General features: G+C 41.0%; 1 protein-coding gene across 1 annotated transcript; it reads left to right on the top strand.

Annotated features, from left to right (window-relative positions):
* Positions 1 to 527: 527 nt before the first annotated feature.
* Positions 528 to 1,410, top strand: LOC130845047 (histone H2B type 2-F). The gene has a single exon (XM_057721634.1). The coding sequence runs from the start codon at positions 970 to 972 to the stop codon at positions 1,348 to 1,350; it is 381 nt and encodes a 126-aa protein (XP_057577617.1). The 5' UTR covers positions 528 to 969; the 3' UTR covers positions 1,351 to 1,410.
* Positions 1,411 to 18,328: the final 16,918 nt, after the last annotated feature.

Here is an 18,328-nt window from a genome sequence, read left to right as displayed (position 1 = left end):
TCGGTGAACTCCAGTACGCAAGGGTCGAGGGTAAAGGGGGCTGGGGAGTCTCACACGTGTTGGGTGATGGGGTTATGGAATTAAGGCTGACAGACGCTAGGGGGAGCACCAGAGGCAAGGTCTGGGTCGTTCCGATCTAGTACTGCTCTTACGTGCGGGCTTGATTTCTTAGCACATGAGCGCCAAACCTTGCTATTTCTGTGAAACTTGGCAAGAGGATAGAATCCGCTCTACCAGTCGCTCGTAACGCGTTCCAAAGTGCTGGTACAAAACGTTACCACAAATCTGAATACTGAAATGAATTAAAAGGCCATTATTATGTAATAACTGTTAGGATAGCAATATGGGTTTTCAGCTCGATTCTACAGTTACTAGAACTAGGCCGGATATTAGATAAAATCCTCAGTCCCCAAGTAGTTCCTCAGGATTTCAACCAAGAAGAATGGGGGCAAGAGTCCCGAGATGTGTAAGAACCTATCTTCCTTGCAGCATTAAGAAAGGCGCAAACCGTTAGAACAAACAAAAAACCGAGCTATTGTTGCAAAAACCAAAACCAAACTTCCACAAAGTAGTACAGAGGAGTAAAAAGATGCGAAAATAAGAGAAAGTTAATTTGTCTTTAGCTGGCGCTTCAGATCTCTACCATATACAAGTGAAAGCGAACTTTGACGACCAAAGACCCCCAAACAGGTGAAACTACCTTTTACACAATTTACTAGTTACTGTGAAATAGAACGTTTTGATTGGTTAACAAGGCATTTGTTCTAAGGACCACTAAGGAAGCGCGAGCATAACCTTATTTACATGGACTCCACCCCTCTATGACGACACCGCTGAATATTAACCAATAAATTCTCAATACTGTTCTAGTCTTCATTTGCATACAGGCTCTATAAGTAGCGCGTAACCAGCCCGTTTTAATATAGTCTGGATCCCTTCTACTAGCGGGTGACGTTTCTTCCTGCGAAGATGCCGGATCCAGCAAAATCAGCTCCTGCTCCTAAGAAAGGTTCCAAGAAAGCTGTCACGAAAGTGCAGAAGAAGGACGGCAAAAAGCGCAAGCGGAGCCGCAAGGAGAGCTATTCCGTTTACGTGTATAAAGTGCTGAAGCAGGTTCATCCCGACACCGGCATCTCGTCCAAGGCCATGGGCATCATGAACTCGTTCGTCAACGATATCTTCGAGCGCATCGCAGGCGAAGCGTCGCGCCTGGCGCATTACAACAAGCGCTCGACCATCACGTCCCGGGAGATCCAGACGGCCGTGCGCCTGCTGCTGCCCGGCGAGCTGGCCAAGCACGCTGTGTCCGAGGGCACCAAGGCGGTTACTAAGTACACCAGTTCGAAGTAAGGGCGCGCAAGGGACGAAATAGAACATCTACTTTACCCCAAAGGCTCTTTTCAGAGCCACTTAAGCTGTCGGAGGAAGCAGCTGTAAACACTTACTATAAGGTGGGCCTAGTTTTCAGTTAGGTAGGATGGGCCCATGATCACGGGTGTATTTGAATTTGGGGCTGGGTTGGAACAGTGATAAAGGTTGCCCTGTCAATCTAGGACCTCCCGTGGTCCAGCGCTGCCACCTAGTGGTACATGGCATCTTGGTGGTAACAATGATTGGTTTTTAAGTTGGTCCCTACTTATTATATTGTCTTTTATTTAATCATTGTTAAACCAGTAAACGAGTTGGGATTTATTTTATTCTAGCGTACTGATCAGCCCTCAGTTTCCCCGCTGTTTCTTAATGTGTTAAATCTATTTCTAACATACACCTCTAGGTGTCTGTCACAAACTTTGCCAACATAGCCATGCTTTAGGTTATGTTGGCCTACCTGTAAATCCCAACCCAGCCATCCGCCTCTAACTTCTTTTCTAGCCCAGTGCGTCTCAACCAGATAGATTCCCCACCTGGTCCCAACTCCATGGGACATGGGCAGTATGCGGAGACATTTTTGATTGCCACCACTTTGGAGGGGCACTACTGGCGTCTAGTGGGTAAATGCCAGGGATGCTGCTAAACATCCTGTAACGCATTGGACAGTCCCCACAACCAAGAATTATTTGGTGCATGATGTTGCCCCTTGCGCCAAGGTTGAGAAACCCAGTGCCCAAAGACCTCCCTTCGGGATTCCCCCCCACCCCCACCCCCCACCCCCCGGGTTTAATCCTCATTTAGGTCAAACCTTTCCCCAGTGCTACCCTGCTTTTGGTGAAAGCTGAGCAGTACAAAACCTACTGTGATTGTTTACGCTCCTCTACAGGAAAATTATCTTCTCCAGGGCAAGGACCTTGTCTTGGATCTGTAGGAAAGTTTCCTGCTTGTAAGATCCATCTCCCAGCTTACAAAACAGACTTGCAGGTGCTTCTCCTGAAGTTTCCTGATAAGGTCACGTTGGAGGTGGAGGACTTGGGAGGTGGTTTTTTTTTTTTTTGGCACACGGGCTTAGTTGCTCCGTGGCATGTGGGATCTTCCTGGAGCAGGGATCGAACCCATGTCCTCTGCATTGGAAGGCGGATTCTTAACCACTGCGCCACCTAGGAAGTCCCCGGGAGGTGGTTTTTAGTGTTCTCAGGTGTATTTTTTTTAAATAGATTTTGGGGGCATGATGTACAAAAGGGCACAGTTAATATGGGATGAATTTCTAAGGTCCTCTCAGTTCAAAACTTGAATAACTCGACTAATCCTGAAAAAAGGTTGGTTATGTTACCAAATAAAACATACCCTTGAGGCAAAAGGAAAAAAATCTTAGTTTCCAATTCACTTGACAGTCAAGTTTTGAAATTAAGCCATTCTTGGCAAACTTGGAAGTTACATGAGCTTGTGCTTAAAATGAATTTTATTTATAATGGAGTTCAAATTTACATCTAATTAAAAGTTGCATAAAGTGGGCTGTATGTGATTTCTTTCTTTCACTGGGAAACTAAGATTCTCAGTGAGTCACCTTTCCCTAGAGACTATCAGACAAGAGGCCGGGGAAAGATGATTCAACTGAGAATCTAAAATTTCCAGTTGAAAGAAAAGAAATCATTAATCAACACACTTTATGGTAGGAAGAATCACTCTGTAAGTGAGAACTTATATGTGCTAGGCCCTGTACTAGGTGATGGGATATGTAAGTGCTCTCCTTCCCAAGTCCATGAAGGACCACTGGAATTTTATTTGTGACCAACATATCGAGTATCCTCCGGGAATTTTTTTTTTAAGTTTTAGTTTTACCCAGTTTTCACTGTAACATCTTTCAACTTTTTAATCATTTGATTTTTGTAGATGGAATTCTTCATCGTTTCCTTTATATTCTGTGACTAGGGGTCATTATTTCTGTACTCCTCATCCAGGTTGTAACATTTTCTTTTCACTTTAATGCCTCTTTAAACTTTAAAAATTTTCACATAGACTATTTTTTAGGCTTTTCATTATATTGGGAAGCTCTGGCTGTCCTACCCTCTTGCCTGCAAAGCAATTTAAGTCACGTTGTACTTGGCTCATAGCATCTCAAACCTGCTGAAGCTTTGTTCACCATGGTCCTAGCTTGAGAGAAATCTTTTCCTGTTCCCTGTGAGATTCATTTTTTTTTGCAGGCGGTATGACTATAGTAAGGTATGTGAATAAGCCTTTTCTCAGTCATCCCAAATAAAATTTATCAGAAAATATTGTTGGTTTAAAATGTCCCGTATCCAACCATACTCGACACCTCCACTGCTGTCTCCCCACTCCAAGCCACCACCACATCTCCCAGGTATTTGCAATGAGTTTCTGACTGGTCTCTTTGCTCCTGTCTCTACCCTCACTCTATTTTCCACAAAGCAGCTGAAGTAAACTTTCTGAAACTTAAGTCAGATCACGTCACTCCTGCACCATCCTGACCAACGAAAATCCCCATGTGGCTTCAGAGCGAAGGTCCACACTGATAAAATGGCCACACCCACCTCCTCTCTTGCCGCTCTCCTTTTTGTTTGTTCTGTTTCATTACACTTGTCTTCCTGCTATCTGGAACACACCAAGGCCCTCCTATCTCAGGGTTTTTGTACTTTCCATTTCTTCTTCTGGAAAGGCTCTTCCCCCAGATACTTATATGACTGACTTCCTCATGTCTTAGGCTTCTGCTCAAAACTTCTATTACTCTTCAGGCCTTCCTTGAACAACTTACGTAAGATAGCAAGCCCGTCTCCCCCTCTCCCCGCATTTCTTGGTACTCCTTGTTCCCATACCTTGCTAAATTTTCTCCCGTGTATCATCTGAATATTAATATATTTATTTACTTGTTTGTTTATTACTGAATCAGAGACTGCTACCCATAAAAACTATTCTTCTCTGCTTACTTTAACTCCCTGCATTATGGGTACATGGCTTCTCAATTAAAGGCTAATTTACCAGCTTTTCTTGCATCTAGGTTTGTTCATAAGACAAAGTTCTGAGCCAATGAGATATGAATGAAAGTGATACATATTATTTTTAGTTTGTGCCTTAAAAAGGAATAGATAAGTGCTGCCCTTGCCCTTTAACCCTCTCCTCTAGCTGGGTTACAGATACAATGGCAGGAACTATGGCAACCACTCTGGGCCCAGAAACAGAAGCCATGTGATGAGAATGGCAGAACTGTTCTACTAGCCCTGGACTATCACATGAGAGAGGAATAAACTTGTATCTTGTTTAAGCCACTTTTTCCACTTTTTTTTTTTAATATTCGGCATAATAATTTAGACTGCTGTCTGACCAATACGTTGTCTGACTCTCCTCCTACCTTCTCAGAGTAAGTCCTATGAAGGTAGGTACTTTGTTTTCACTGCTCTATCCCCATCATCTTGAGCTGTATCCGGAATAGAGTGGGCACTCAGCATATATTGATGCTATGAATGGACTGACGAGGGGAAGAGAAGTTGAGAGGGAGAGCAGTGGGATTGCATTTATGAGATGCACAACTCTAAGAGTTGGCTTTAACAAAAAATGATTTTAAAAATCTTTTGCCCCCTGAATGGGAAACAACACAATTCAGAGTAAAGGTCTAGGTGAAGTTGCAGTCACAATGGTCCAAAATCAGTTTAGAAGCTTCATAGTGTAAGTTGTTGGGTATTTAAGGATACTTACCTACACTAACTCAGAAGCAGTAAGAGGGTAAAGGAAAACTTTTGTTTCTTCAACTATTTTCAGTACTTCTGGCTACCAAGTATGTAGGTTTTCCACACCAAGCAATTCTGACATTAATTACACGGAGTTAGCACAGACCCTGCAGATTAAGGGCTCAGTCCAAAAAGATTGCCCACCGGCCCCTACACCAACTTCGGATGCTAATCACTAGTGGGTCCCTAGGTTACCCACACCTCTGTCAGTCTTGGCTACAAATCAGGGGTTCCCACAACCCCCTTCTCAGATTCAATAATTTGATATATTGGCTTACAGAACTCAGGGAAACACTTATGTTTATCAGTTTATTATAAAGGATATTGTAAAGGATACAGATGGAGATGCACACAGGGCAAGTGTCCTGAATGCAGGAGCTTCTGCCCCTGTGTAATTGGGGTGTCCATGTGGCTTCCTCACATGTGGATATGTTCACTGACCCAGAAGACCTCTGAATTCGTAGTTTAGGGGTTTTCATGGAGGCTTCATCAAGTAGGCATGATGGATTATTAACTCAATCTCCAGTCCCTCTCTCTTCCCTGGAGGATGGGGGGTATGGGGTTAACAGTTTCAATCTTCTAATCATAGTCTGGCCTTTCTGGTGGCCAGCCCCTGTGCTGAAGCTATCAGGAGCCCACCAAGAGTTGTCTCATTAGAACAAAATATGTTTCCATTACCTAGGAAATTTCAAGGGATTTAGGTGCTCTATGTCAGGAATTGGGGTCAGAGACCAAATATTAGAATAAAAGATGTTCTTAGCACCCCTATCACTCAGGGAATTACAAGGGTTTTAGGAGCTCTGTGTTAGAAACTGGGGGAAGAGATCAAACAGACATTTATTATGTCACAGTCCACCCCCTGGTCTCTGGCAAACCAATCATAAAAGTCAAAAGATATCGGCAGAAAGGCAATGAACTGAAGTAGTGATGGGCATTAGCTTTGAGTCCCAGCTTCCCCACCTAAGAGCTATATGACCTTGGGAAACTTTCTTTACTCCTCTGAACCTCAGTTTCCTCATCTGTGAAATGAGAAAGACAATGGAACCTACCCTCAAGACGTTGTGGAGACTGAGATAATGTACTTAATGCACTTAGTACAGCAGCTGGAACATGGCAAATATTTGATCGGTGTTTCTCCCATTATTATTGTGGCTGGGAAGGCACTTGCATGAGCACCCTTGTACCTCCAGAGCACATTTCCTTCCCAAGTTGCACTTTAAGAGATTTCTAGTGATTTGAGAGTCAACTCCCTAAGCATCTTGTATCAGAGCAGTAAGACTTTCTTTATTTTAAAAACATCCAAGAAGGCAATGCCACAATTTACTTGTTGGGCCTCTGATTCTGTAGAATCTTCAAGTATCTGCTATATGTCCCAACAGGGAAAAAAAAAGAAATAATAAAAGACCTTATTTCTAGTGTCTGTTACTAGTGCTCTGTAAAGACCAATATAATCTTTGGCAAATATCTTTTAAAATATATATATCATATGATGTTCGCAATACTTCCCAACAATGCTTTTAGAAAAAAATGAAATACTTTCATCTCAATACTTCTTTCCTATGTCTTATTTCTGAGTTGAAAGTTCTGAATTTTGAGGATTTAACAGAAGAGCAAGCCAAATTAATACTATCAGGTAGCACAGAGAAGGACACACCTTATAACCAAAAGGAGAGCATGCAAATATTTGGGAAATGTTTAAATTAGAGATTCAAAAATAGATTTGGTGGAGTCAGGTTGATGACTTCTGAGTTCTTCATTTCTTCTTGTTAAAGTACTTCATGTTTCTACTCTCAGTATTTTCAAGATGAAGCTCCTGTTCCTGTCACCTATTCAGGAACCAAAGTTTCCCCAAGAATATAAGGAAGACTTTTCGTATTCAAACTACAGTCCAAGGAGTGGTAAACAAGTAAGATGGCAGTCCCAAGACACATCAATATTTCTTTTCTTTGACCAAGAGCTCATTACACAATAGATATTTCAGATGGTTCTATTAAAAAGAAGCATAAGAACTTAGAGAGTATCACTACCAACCAACCCAAGGAACTTTGCTTTAGATGGCCAAAGCCAGAAACAGAGAGCAAAGTAGAACTAATAGAGCTTGAGCAGCTCTTTAGGATTTTGCCTTGGAAGATTCAAACATGGATGCTGACCCACCGTCCCAAGAATGGTAAAGAGGTAACGGCTTGGGACTGGCTGAGTATTTTGAGAGAGAGAGAAATGGACAGATCGAGCTCTCAATTGATCTTGGGACTGAGGCTGCACAAGGCACCCAGAAGAAGGAATTCCTGTGGCAAAAAATGGAGGATGCACATTTGTGAAATGAAATAAGAAGCAATCTCTCTGTTGTTTTACATGATCAAAGGCAATAATTTTAAATTACCAGAAGGTAAGGAGAAATCCATATCACTCTTTTGATACCTGTGTTTTGCTTTTGTGTTTTTGTTTTTATTTTATAAATAATATCTGGCAGTTTATTAACCAAAGAAGTACACCGCACAACAAACTACCTCACATCTTTCAGGAAGAAAAACCACTAAATTTGAAAAGTAAAGACATCACTCACTGAATTTGGACACAATGAACACGTGCTTTAAATATTTCTTTGGGGGAGGGGACATGTACTTCTACTCAAGAGGAACATTTGTACAGCCCAGGTCTTTTATTTTCTTAACACCCATCATGCCATGAATTTGCAGGGAATGGCCTCCAACAGTTCAAGCTCCTTTCCATTGGTTCTCACAAAGTGTGCTTCTCTGGGTGGAGCAGGCTGGTGCTTCAGCTGAATCTAAGTACCCTTCTCTTTGTCTTCCTTCTTTTCCTGATCATTTTCCTTCACCCTTTTCAGGAAGCTATCTCTGCTCTTAGAGTGCTCAATAGGCACATTAATTCTCTTGGCAAAAATCTTGCCCTTGTTTGTTTACAATGATGCCAACAGCATGCTGGGTAACACTGTAGACTCTTCCAGTTTTGCCATGGTAACATTTATGGGGCGTGCCTTTTTGAACAGTGCCCATTCCCTTGATATCTACATCACCTTTCTTGCAGATTCGCATGTTTGTGGCCAAAGAAACAGCTCCATGTTTTCTAAAAGGCCTAGAGAACATGTAGTGGGTGCCCCTCCTCTTCCCCTTTGTGTTGGTCATTTTGGCGAATTATTGGAAGATGGCCGTTCCGGCCAAAAGGAAGGTGATACCGGTGTTTTAAAATTCAGGGGAACAGAAAATACCTAAAGATATCAGCTTTATTTTCTGTTGTTTTTGGCAATGATATTTGAGCTTTTTGTAGGTCTTAGTTTCCAGTTAGTGGGATTATCATTTTCAAATGCATTGAAGGAAAACTCTTTAGGCCAAGAGGGAATGTGAAATGGAGTTCACACACATCACAGATATAACCCTGGACAAAGGTTGTTCAGTGTTCTTAATAAAATTTCCAATCCTAGGGACAGGCCTTAAACTACTTGAATTTCTCTCTAGAGATGTATATTTCCTATAGTTTGGCATGTCTACTTACTCAAGACCCCTATTATGTAGAATAATGAGCAGGAGAAAGGCATACTGATTAACTTGTATCAACCATAAGATTACTTCCAGCAAGGGAGCATATCCTTGTTTTCATAGGCTTCTTCACTCTTCTCTCTGCTGCAATATGAAAACTGAATAATTTTGCTTATGTAAGCTTCCTTGTAGGGTACTTTTCCTGTGATATCTTTTTTAGTGTTTGAATTTTGATTTTCACAATTTTTTCACATTAATATCAAGGAACTGGGCAACAGAAATTTTTTTAAATTAATTACTTAATTAATTATGGCTGTGCTTGGTCTTAGCTGCAGCATGGGGGATCTTTTTTTTTTTTTTAGTTGCTGCACGTGGGCTTCTTAGTTGTGGCATGCATGCGGGATCTAGTTCCCCAACCAGGGATGGAACCCGGGCCCCCTGCATTGGGAGTACGGTGTCTTACCCACTGGACCACCAGGGAAGTCCCCAGAAATTATTCTTAAATGATTTTTTTTTTTTTTCAGAAACAGCAAGTATGCATAGAGAACACAATTTTAGGATTTGCAGGAAAGTTAACCAAGGTAGAATTTGAATTTCAATTCTTAACCTAGAGAAAAAATATAAGAAACCTTTTTCATTTGTCCAAGGGAATTTCATGGTTTATGATTGTGGGATGTGTTTAGGCAGAAAGGGGCATAATAGATAAATCTTTTTGGATTAGTATATGCAAATCATTTATAATGAAAAAGAGCAGAGTTCCAACGATCATAAGAGTCAAATGAAACAACTGTGACTATTCTTCCTGACAGGAGAAAACAGCAGTATATACATGGATTACAAACAAGCATGACAATCTTTTAGATTGAATTGGTGGATAACCATGTAGCAGGGCCGCACAGCAGCACAGAGATGTCAAAGTAAATACATTCTTGCAGTGTAAAAGGATGATGTGTTCTTAAAATCTTCTGAGTATGCCATTGTATAGTGTATTGGTAAAGAGTGCAGGCTCTTAAAACAGATCACCTGGTTTGTAACCCAGCCCTGCTCTTTATCAGTAGTGTGACTAGGGCAAGTTTTTTGAACCTTTCATGCTTTTTTTTTTTGGCCGTGCTGCATGACTTGTGGGATCTTAGTTTCCCCACTGCGAACTGAACTCTGGCCATGGCAGTGAAAGTGCGGAGTCCTAACCACTGGACCACCAGAGAATTCCCTACTTTCCTCATCTTTAAATTCAGAATAATAGTAATGCTTCCTTCATAATTTTTTTTTAAACATGAATGAGCAAATACATATAAAAATTCTTAGACTGATTTGACACAACATTTCAATAACTATTGGTTGCTGTTGACAGTAAGGAACTCCTGTTGAGTGCTATGTAAGTTTTTAATCTCTAATGTACAGTGAAAATATCTACTAATTCAAGATAGTGTACTGAACATGTGTTGCATTCTTCTCATCTTGCACCCCAAATTCCTAAAATGATAGAAAACTGACAAAAAAGATGGCAGATGGGTTAAGAGTGAAGAGTGCAAGAGCAGCAAACACCTTGGAAATTTAAATTTGGTTACTGACACGAAAATTCAACAGGAGGGCTGAGTCCAGAATAGAATCAATATAGCTGGGAGAAAATAGGGGAGCTGAAAGATGAAGCCTAGAAATTCCTCCACAATGCCATATAAAAGGATATAAAGATAGAAAATATGTAAAAAATTTAAATGACATGGATGCTAAATTCAGATGTTTCAACATTTACCCAACAGGAGTTTAGAAGGCGAGAACAGAAATAATGTAAAAAAATACAGGTCTACCAAATAAGGTTTGCTGATTGTACAGTGCACAGCTTCAGAAGCACCACTTAAATTACAATCTTTGGGAATGGTGTCCCCTGCAGTTGTGCAGTGCATAACCCAAGTGTCACACATGGTGGTCCTGAGGAAATAAAGAAAAGGAGACTTTCACAGAATATATATCTTCAGACTGCAAGGTCCCATTAAATGCAAAGCATATAGATATGAATTAAAAGTATCTTTACCTAGAGACAAGGTGATAAAATTTTAAAACACAAGAGTTAAGGAGATAATTCTAGGAACACTCAGAGAAAATTCTTACAAAGAAATAGAAATCAGGTTATGTCAGAGTTTTCACTTGGACAACACTGGATACAAGGAGACAATGAATCAGTATTTTTTAAAATCTAGGGAATATAATTTTGAAACTAAATTTCTATATTCAACCAAACTATTATCTAAGTGTGGGTGATTTTAAGGCCCTCCCTGAAAGAATTTCTGGAGTTGTATTCCTGCAAGAATAAGAAAAGATTGGGAAGACTTCCCTGGAGGTCCAGTGGTTAAGAATTTGCCTTCCAATGCAGGGGGTGCAGGTTCAATCCCTGGTCAGGGAGCTAGGATCCCACATGCCTCACAGCCAAAAAATGAAAACATGGAATGGAAGCAATAGTGTAGTGAAATCAATAAAGATTTTAAAAATGGCCCACATTAAAAAAAAGAAGAAAAAAAAAGATTGGGACTTCCCTGGTTGTGCAGTGGTTAAGACTCCTAGCTGCCAATTCTGGGGGCCCGGGTTCCATCCCTGGCTGGGAAGCTAGATCCCACATACATGCCACAACTAAGAGTTCACATGCCACAACTGAAGAGCCCACGTGCCACAACTGAGAAGCCCACCTGTCACAATTAAGACCCAGCACAACCAAATAAATAAATACTTAAAAAAAAAAAAAGAAAAGAATAAGAAAAGATTCTAAGAGGAAGATGTGTGATACCAGAAGGGGGCCATGTGCCCAGTAAAATATGTTGCTAAGTCTAAACAAGTTTAAATTCTAGAAAAATTTTCTTTAAGGCTTAGAATACTTGGTATTTATTCATCCATCTAATTTCATAATTAAATAAATTTATTGAGAAATTAGAAATCAGGTGGTAGGAGAGAGATTAAATGAATCAGAAAAGGTTCAACTAACAAAGAAATATAACACATATACCAAATTACCTGTAACAAATTTAAAAAGATATGTGCTATAAATGATAGATACAAAGTACTGTGAGGTTAGAGACACAGGTGACATTGTTTGTGATATGCTGCGTCATACAAGGAGCATTAGAGACATGATGGATATTCTGTATTGAAATCTCCCTCTACTTTGATTACTGATTCAAGTTTGGATTTTAAGATTTTTGTTTAGGTAACTGTGATTACAGAGTTTTTTACATTTACGGTCTCTGCTCCACATTTTGTCTGCTATTTTGAAGAAATGAGCTCAAAACTGTTAGTGACTTCAAATATAGACATCTTTTGGTGTAGATCCTAAAAAACGGAAAAGAAAACCTGGACTTCAAATTCCAGATGATATTGGCATGGCAGGGGTGGGGGGGAGAACGAAGAGGAATAAAATAAGCTAGTATTTGTGTTATATTCAGGAGAATGATACAGATATGATTACCCTAGAAGTTGTTAGAAAAGTTTAAGTTTAAATATATATGTATATACAAAATGTATATATATAAAAGCTGACTATAAAGCACTAGAAGAGGGATAGTTCATATTCAGAAAAGCAGAAATCCATTAAGCAGTGATCAAGAATTGTTTGCACTTGAAAGGCAACTGTAGGAAGAAAACTTCCAGTTGAATATGAAACCCATTTGCTAATTGTGGGGGGGGAATAAAGCTTTTAAATTATACAATGTAAAAAAAAATTGTTTGCACCTAACAGATACATATACATGCATAGACACATGAGTGTGCATACAACAAAGATTTTTAAGAAGTCAACAGTCATAGTGGTGACTATGTTAATACCACACATTTCTCAGGAATTTTTAAAGACCAAGTCGACTAAAACTTGTTTGACGATATAGAGGATTTGAAGAACATAATTAATAAGATTAATTATAAGTGGATTATACCTACACCATCTTGTATCCAAAATGGAAAAAGTACATTACATTGAAATTTACATGCAAAACTGATTAAAAACTGACCTTGTGTGAGATGACACATGAAAACTCAACAAGTGTTGAAAAAGCTGAAACCATACAAGATATATTCACTAATCATAATGCAATGAAATAACTAAAAATATACTCCTTGATCTATACTGTTAGGGGAAAGCACATGGTTAAAGAAGATACTGAGATAAAAATTATATACTCTTTAGAAATAAAGCAAGCACTATGTATTAAAACCTATATGAAAAGGTCAGAGGAGAATTCATAGCTTTAAAATGCATTTACAAAAAATAAGACTATTAAAAATAATGAATTACGTTTTATACTTAAAAGCTAAAAAGGAACAATAAAACCTGAGGAAAGTAGAAGGAATAAATTAGGATAGAAATCATTGGAATAGATCATACTTCCCCACTCCCCCAAAACAGAATTAATCAATAAAACCAAAATCTGGTTCTTTGAAAGAAAATTTAAAAGTTAATCCTTTGGTAAATTTAATACTGAAAGAAAAAGTACACAAATAACATCAGCAACATGAGCTATTGAAGTATTAAAATGGTCTGTATATTTTGATACAGATATTTGCAAATGTAGACAACTTATTTTTCAATACAAGTGATCAAAGTTGCCTTAAGAAGAGCAGAATATCTGAATACAAAGTTAGCAGTAGGAGGAAATGAAAAGACAGGCAAAGATCTACCCTTAAAAACAGCACCAGGCCCAGACAGTTTAACCAGACACTGGGGGAAGAGACAACATTTATTATATAAATTGATCATGATAATGGAAAAATATTAAAAGTCACCTACTAATATTATGAGGCAATGAGAGCAACAGATATTATTAAGATTAAGTGAAATGACCCCTGCAAGGCAAATGAAAGTGTTTGGTACATAAAAATAATCCATAAAAGCTAGATATTATGAGTCAGAATATAGATTTCAAAGTAGAAAGAGGTAATTGGGACAAGAAACTGCAATACGAGTTAGGTGCAAGGTTAAGATCTGAATTCTAGTTTATTGTGCCCAAAGCCTGTGAAATTTCAAGAAATGATTGCTTTAAAGTTAGAAAATATTATTTTTGAAAATAAATATGATACTTACAAATCCATTGTACATACCTATTTCTTTTCTTCAAGGCTTTTTTCTGCAGAAGTTGTCATCAAAGTTACAGCCAGACTCCAGATGACTGCTGTTTTACTGGAGATCATGCCATTGCTTCCTCAAAATCAAATTATCTTTTCAGAGAACACCATATTTGGGGAATTTATTTCTCCAGAATGTGTAAACCAATTAATTCTAGTCTTTCTTAGAGATTTTCTATCTCCATTAACTCACCTATCGTGTTTTTGGCATCTTTCCCTTTTACATATGCTCCTTCTCTACAATTCATTCTTTTCTATCCTAGGTTTTGAGGGTTAAGGAATAATATGTGCTTAGTGTGACATGGAGATGAGAGGGGAAGGCAGGAAGATGAACTTCTTACCCTTTGGGGGTTTTGACCCCATATTTAGAAACAAAGATATGAGGAATAAAGGACAGCAAACAATTTTATTGGCTCCAATTTTACTGCCAGTGTGCATTGAGAAGTCTATACTGAAAAGACCTTGTGGAGGCCCAGATTTTCAACTTATTAGCATTTTCTTTTTGACACCCTGCTTTCCATTGCTAACCTTAATATACAGCTCTTTTAGGTAGGGTCTTTCAGTTTTTATACTATTATAACTATGAGACCCTTTTAGGTTTTTATTTGTATTTCCACTTACATTATTTGTCTCTCTAGTCCCATGGCTCTGAATACCACATATATATGATGATTCTCAAAAGTATCTAGTTCAGATTCTTCCCTGAGCTCCAGGCATGTATCCACTGCTTTCCCAACAGTTACACTTAAATGTCAAACAGGAATCTTCAGATGTTCAATACACAATTTTGCTTCTTGCTAGTGCTCTCTCTCCTGCTCCACCAATTTGCTCTTTCACAGCTCAGCCTATGGAATCAGTTTATTGCTCAGGCCCCAAATCTAGGATTTGTACCTGATTCCTCTCTTGCCCGTATTCCCTACATCTAATCAATCAGCAAGCTTTTTTTTTTTTTTTTTTGGTACTTCCTACAAAATATGTTCCAAATGTGACCACTTAACACCTCCACTGCTACCATGTTAGTCCAAGCTACCATTCTCTCTCCCCTGGATTCCTAACTGGTTTTCTTGCTTCCATTGTTGCCCCCTTACTACCCCTGAGGGTCTGTCTCCAACTAACTCTGGTGGCAGTGAGGACTGGCAAACACCTTCCAGCCAGTTGCCAGCTATGCCTCCAGTGTCTAATTCTCAGACTTGGAATTACAGGATAGGTCTGGCTATCTTTGCTTCTTGGGGGGAAAATTCCTAAATCCAGAAGGCACCAGGGTTTCTCCCAACTGAGTGTGGGAGCCAGGAAAGACCTACAATGGAACCAACTCTTCCCGTTTTACCAGTCGATCCACGTTGGGGATTCCTTCTCAGGCTAGGAAACTTCTGAGTGTTCTGAAATGGGCCTGGACTCTTGTAGAGGCTCCCGTGGTCTCCAAATGAATTCAGGGCCCTCCCTACAGAGCCTAGGAGGTGAGAAACGACCATTCTTCTCACACCCAGTTGCCTGTTCAGCTCCATAACTGCCTACTCTGGAGAGTCGTGCTTAGGTCTGGAAGCCCTGGGATGGGCCCGAGAGCTTCTCAGATGAAGCCGCCGTCGTTCCAGCTGGCGCTGGGTGTCGTCCCTGCTGAGTCTGAGGGCTAGGGAGGAAAAAACCACCTCCCTCCCCTCTCCCAGCCAGCTGCACCAATCCCCTCTGGGCCCTTGTTCTCAGTCCTGGAAACTTGTCTTCCGGGATAGGAGAGGCCTCGGACCCTCAAAAGAGAAGCTCCATGGTTCCCAAGTGGATTTCAGAGCAGCCCGTGAAGCGCCTGGGGGCTCCCTGCCCACAGGCCTGCAGGTTCTGCCGCCCCGGGGTCCCTTCCCGGCTCCTGATGGTGGTGGAACCAGGAAGGAAGTAATCAGTGCTTGACTGGACGGCCATCTCGTACCCTCCACCTGCTCCCTCCCTGCTGCTGCCGCCACCTCCAGCCGCCTTTGTCTGGGGGTCTCGCCGGGACGGCCAGCGCCGCCCCCCTCCCGGGGGCCCCCTGGACCAGGTCTCCGCAGAGGCCCCCGCCGCCGGCTAACTCCCGCGCGCCCCGTGCCTCCCGGCAGCCCCTGCGCGAGGCGGCGGCCCAGGCTGCTTTCTCAACAGGCGGCCGCGGGGTGGCGCCGCCGCCGCCGGCTCCACGAGCAGGATCGAGCCCTCCCTGTGTGCCCCCCTGGCCCCTCAAAGGCGTTTTTCAGCAAAGCGGTTCCGCTGCACGTGCCGACCCGGCCCAATCGGGATTCGGGTTCTCACACCAGCCAGCCCCGAGCAAACAATCATGCCGGGATTTGGAGGGGCAGCCCACGAGTTGGGTGCTCTTTTTGGGTACCGGGGCGAATCGGGCACTCACGACCCCTTGCTCTCGTGTACCCGCCCGCCGCCTCTGCCGCCGACCCGACCAGAGCTCATTTCTTGCCCCTGCCGGCTCTAGGGAAGCGAATATTTCTCACGGAACTTTGCGGGGGGGTTGCAGAAAGCGTGCACCCGGCCAGCCTCCGCGCGGCTGGATCCCCGCGCACTGGCGGCGGCCTCTGTGGCGAGCTAAGGTCGCAATGTGCGCAGTGGCCCACAGGGTGGCGCCAGCGGCCTTCCACGGGATACGCTCGGAGGACAACGCATCCGCCGCATCGGGTCGGAGAGCTACCGCCATGGTCTGTCCATCCAGGAGCCCGGTTCCAGCCAGGAAGTGTGGAGCTAATAATGTGTATTAGTGACCGTTGGTAAGCAGCTGATTTACAATAGAATCTGCTAACACGTCCTAGTTAGGAACAAAAATGATTGATGAGTGACAGCAAACAGATCTGCAACCAAGTAAAAATATGAATATGGATTTACACTATCTAGTACCTCCTTTTTTTTTTCCGCAGAAATTAATGAAAGTGTCTTCTAAATTGTTCAAGAAAATGGAAAACACCAATTTACCTTCAATACATTCCTTTTACTTGCAGATATAATGTTGATCTCTTAAAAGTAAAAGGACTTTCAGGTTTTTTTGAAATCATGCAGACTATTCAACTGAGAAACACACTGAGTCAGAGATGAATGAGATCAACCTCTTCCCTTTACTGAGAATGGTGATAATGCAGGAAGGCTGCTCTTTGAAGTCAGTTGATATTTCCCAGCATGCTTTTTGCATATCTTAAATACTCTTTGTGATGGCATTTATGCTGTTCTCACAATATTTCCGGCTTCTTGCCTTAGCTTACTTTAGGACTTTACATCCTCTTTGTGGTTGGGTGGAGCTATGTAACTAGTTCTGACCAGAACTTGAAAGTGAGAGCGTTGTGTGTCACATCTGGGCTGGAGCATCTAATTTCTGGTTTGAGATGCTCCAGAACTGTTTTTCACTGTGGCACAACTGGCCTTCTTCCTCCCTCTCAGTTGACCCTAGAGTAATATGAACAACAAAAGTTTGTTGGTGTAAGGTGCTGGGATTTTGAAGTTGTTTGAACCTTAACATACCCTAGCCTATTCTTACAGCTTAACTCATAGATGAATAGATTAGGTATAGAGCTGTGCATGTTTGTTGTCCTAGATGAGATAAGGTGCAGCTGTTATCAGTATTTCTTACAGTTTCTTTGCCTTGCTCTCAGAGGACTTTCGCCTCAGAGCCAAGTATCTTTTTTTTTTTTTTTTTTTTGAGGCAAGGTCTTTAAATAAAAATTGTCATGAAATTTGCCCTACCTCTCTACAACATATTAGGATTCAGAATATCTCAACAAGGGCTAACATACCCATTTCTAATATCTGACATTGCCCCTGACACCCGTAAGTATAAGATAGGAAAAGATGCAAAAGCTTACCTCTGGTTTATAGTTCCTTTGTATCTTTGGTACACTCAGAGATTTTTTTTTTTATTCCCAGGGTAGTGTATCATGATTTGGAATGGGTGAGAGATATGCCTTTCTTTTGTAAAGGTGAGAGGGAGAGAGGAGGTGGAAGAGGTGAATTAGCTTCAAGCATTTACAGCAGGCATGTTCTTAGGCTACACAGTGTGATTAAAGAATGCATATGGAAGTTGATGATTGGGGGTTGATTCCCTTAAACTATAATTGTCAGTGTAGCTGTTAGAACATCTTTATATATCCCTGTGGGTTCATACACTGTTGGGGGACACCTGTGCCTGTGAGTGAAGCAATCCATATGTATGACAATAGGGAGTGGCGGTGACTGTAGAATAAAATGCTGTGTGATGCTTGTTTCACTAGTATTGAATAAAATCCTACTGACCCATTTCTTGATTCTTGCAAATAAAATTAGCAGGCTTGCATTTTGCTTCTAATGTTAACTAGTGAAATTCCAAACCCTGACCTTAAAATGCAAGCCTTCATAATTCATAAAAGTACAATCAGAAACAAATGATGTTCCCTCTCCCTATAGCTAGAGGGAAAGAGAACATTTTGTATCATAAACCAGCTAAAAAATCTGATTTGAGAAGGTGTTAAACCAAGAACATTCACAGCAATATCAAGCATATTCTCCTATGCAAAATGGAGCCATGGTGCATGTTTTTTAATGTTAACAACTTATTTTGTTCTCTGTTAATATAAATGTGTCCCTAGAAGTGTTATTTGAACAAAATCTTTTAAGACTCCAAAG

The sequence above is a fragment of the Hippopotamus amphibius genome, chromosome 1 (genome assembly GCF_030028045.1).
Source record: "Hippopotamus amphibius kiboko isolate mHipAmp2 chromosome 1, mHipAmp2.hap2, whole genome shotgun sequence".
In the NCBI taxonomy this organism is placed as follows: Eukaryota; Metazoa; Chordata; class Mammalia; order Artiodactyla; family Hippopotamidae; genus Hippopotamus; species Hippopotamus amphibius.
This window is presented reverse-complemented; position numbering and strand designations above follow the sequence as displayed.

Excerpts from the sequence above, each read along its gene's own strand:
- LOC130845047 (XM_057721634.1), top strand. The coding sequence starts at position 970 with ATGCCGGATCCAGCAAAATCAGCTCCTGCTCCTAAGAAAGGTTCCAAG.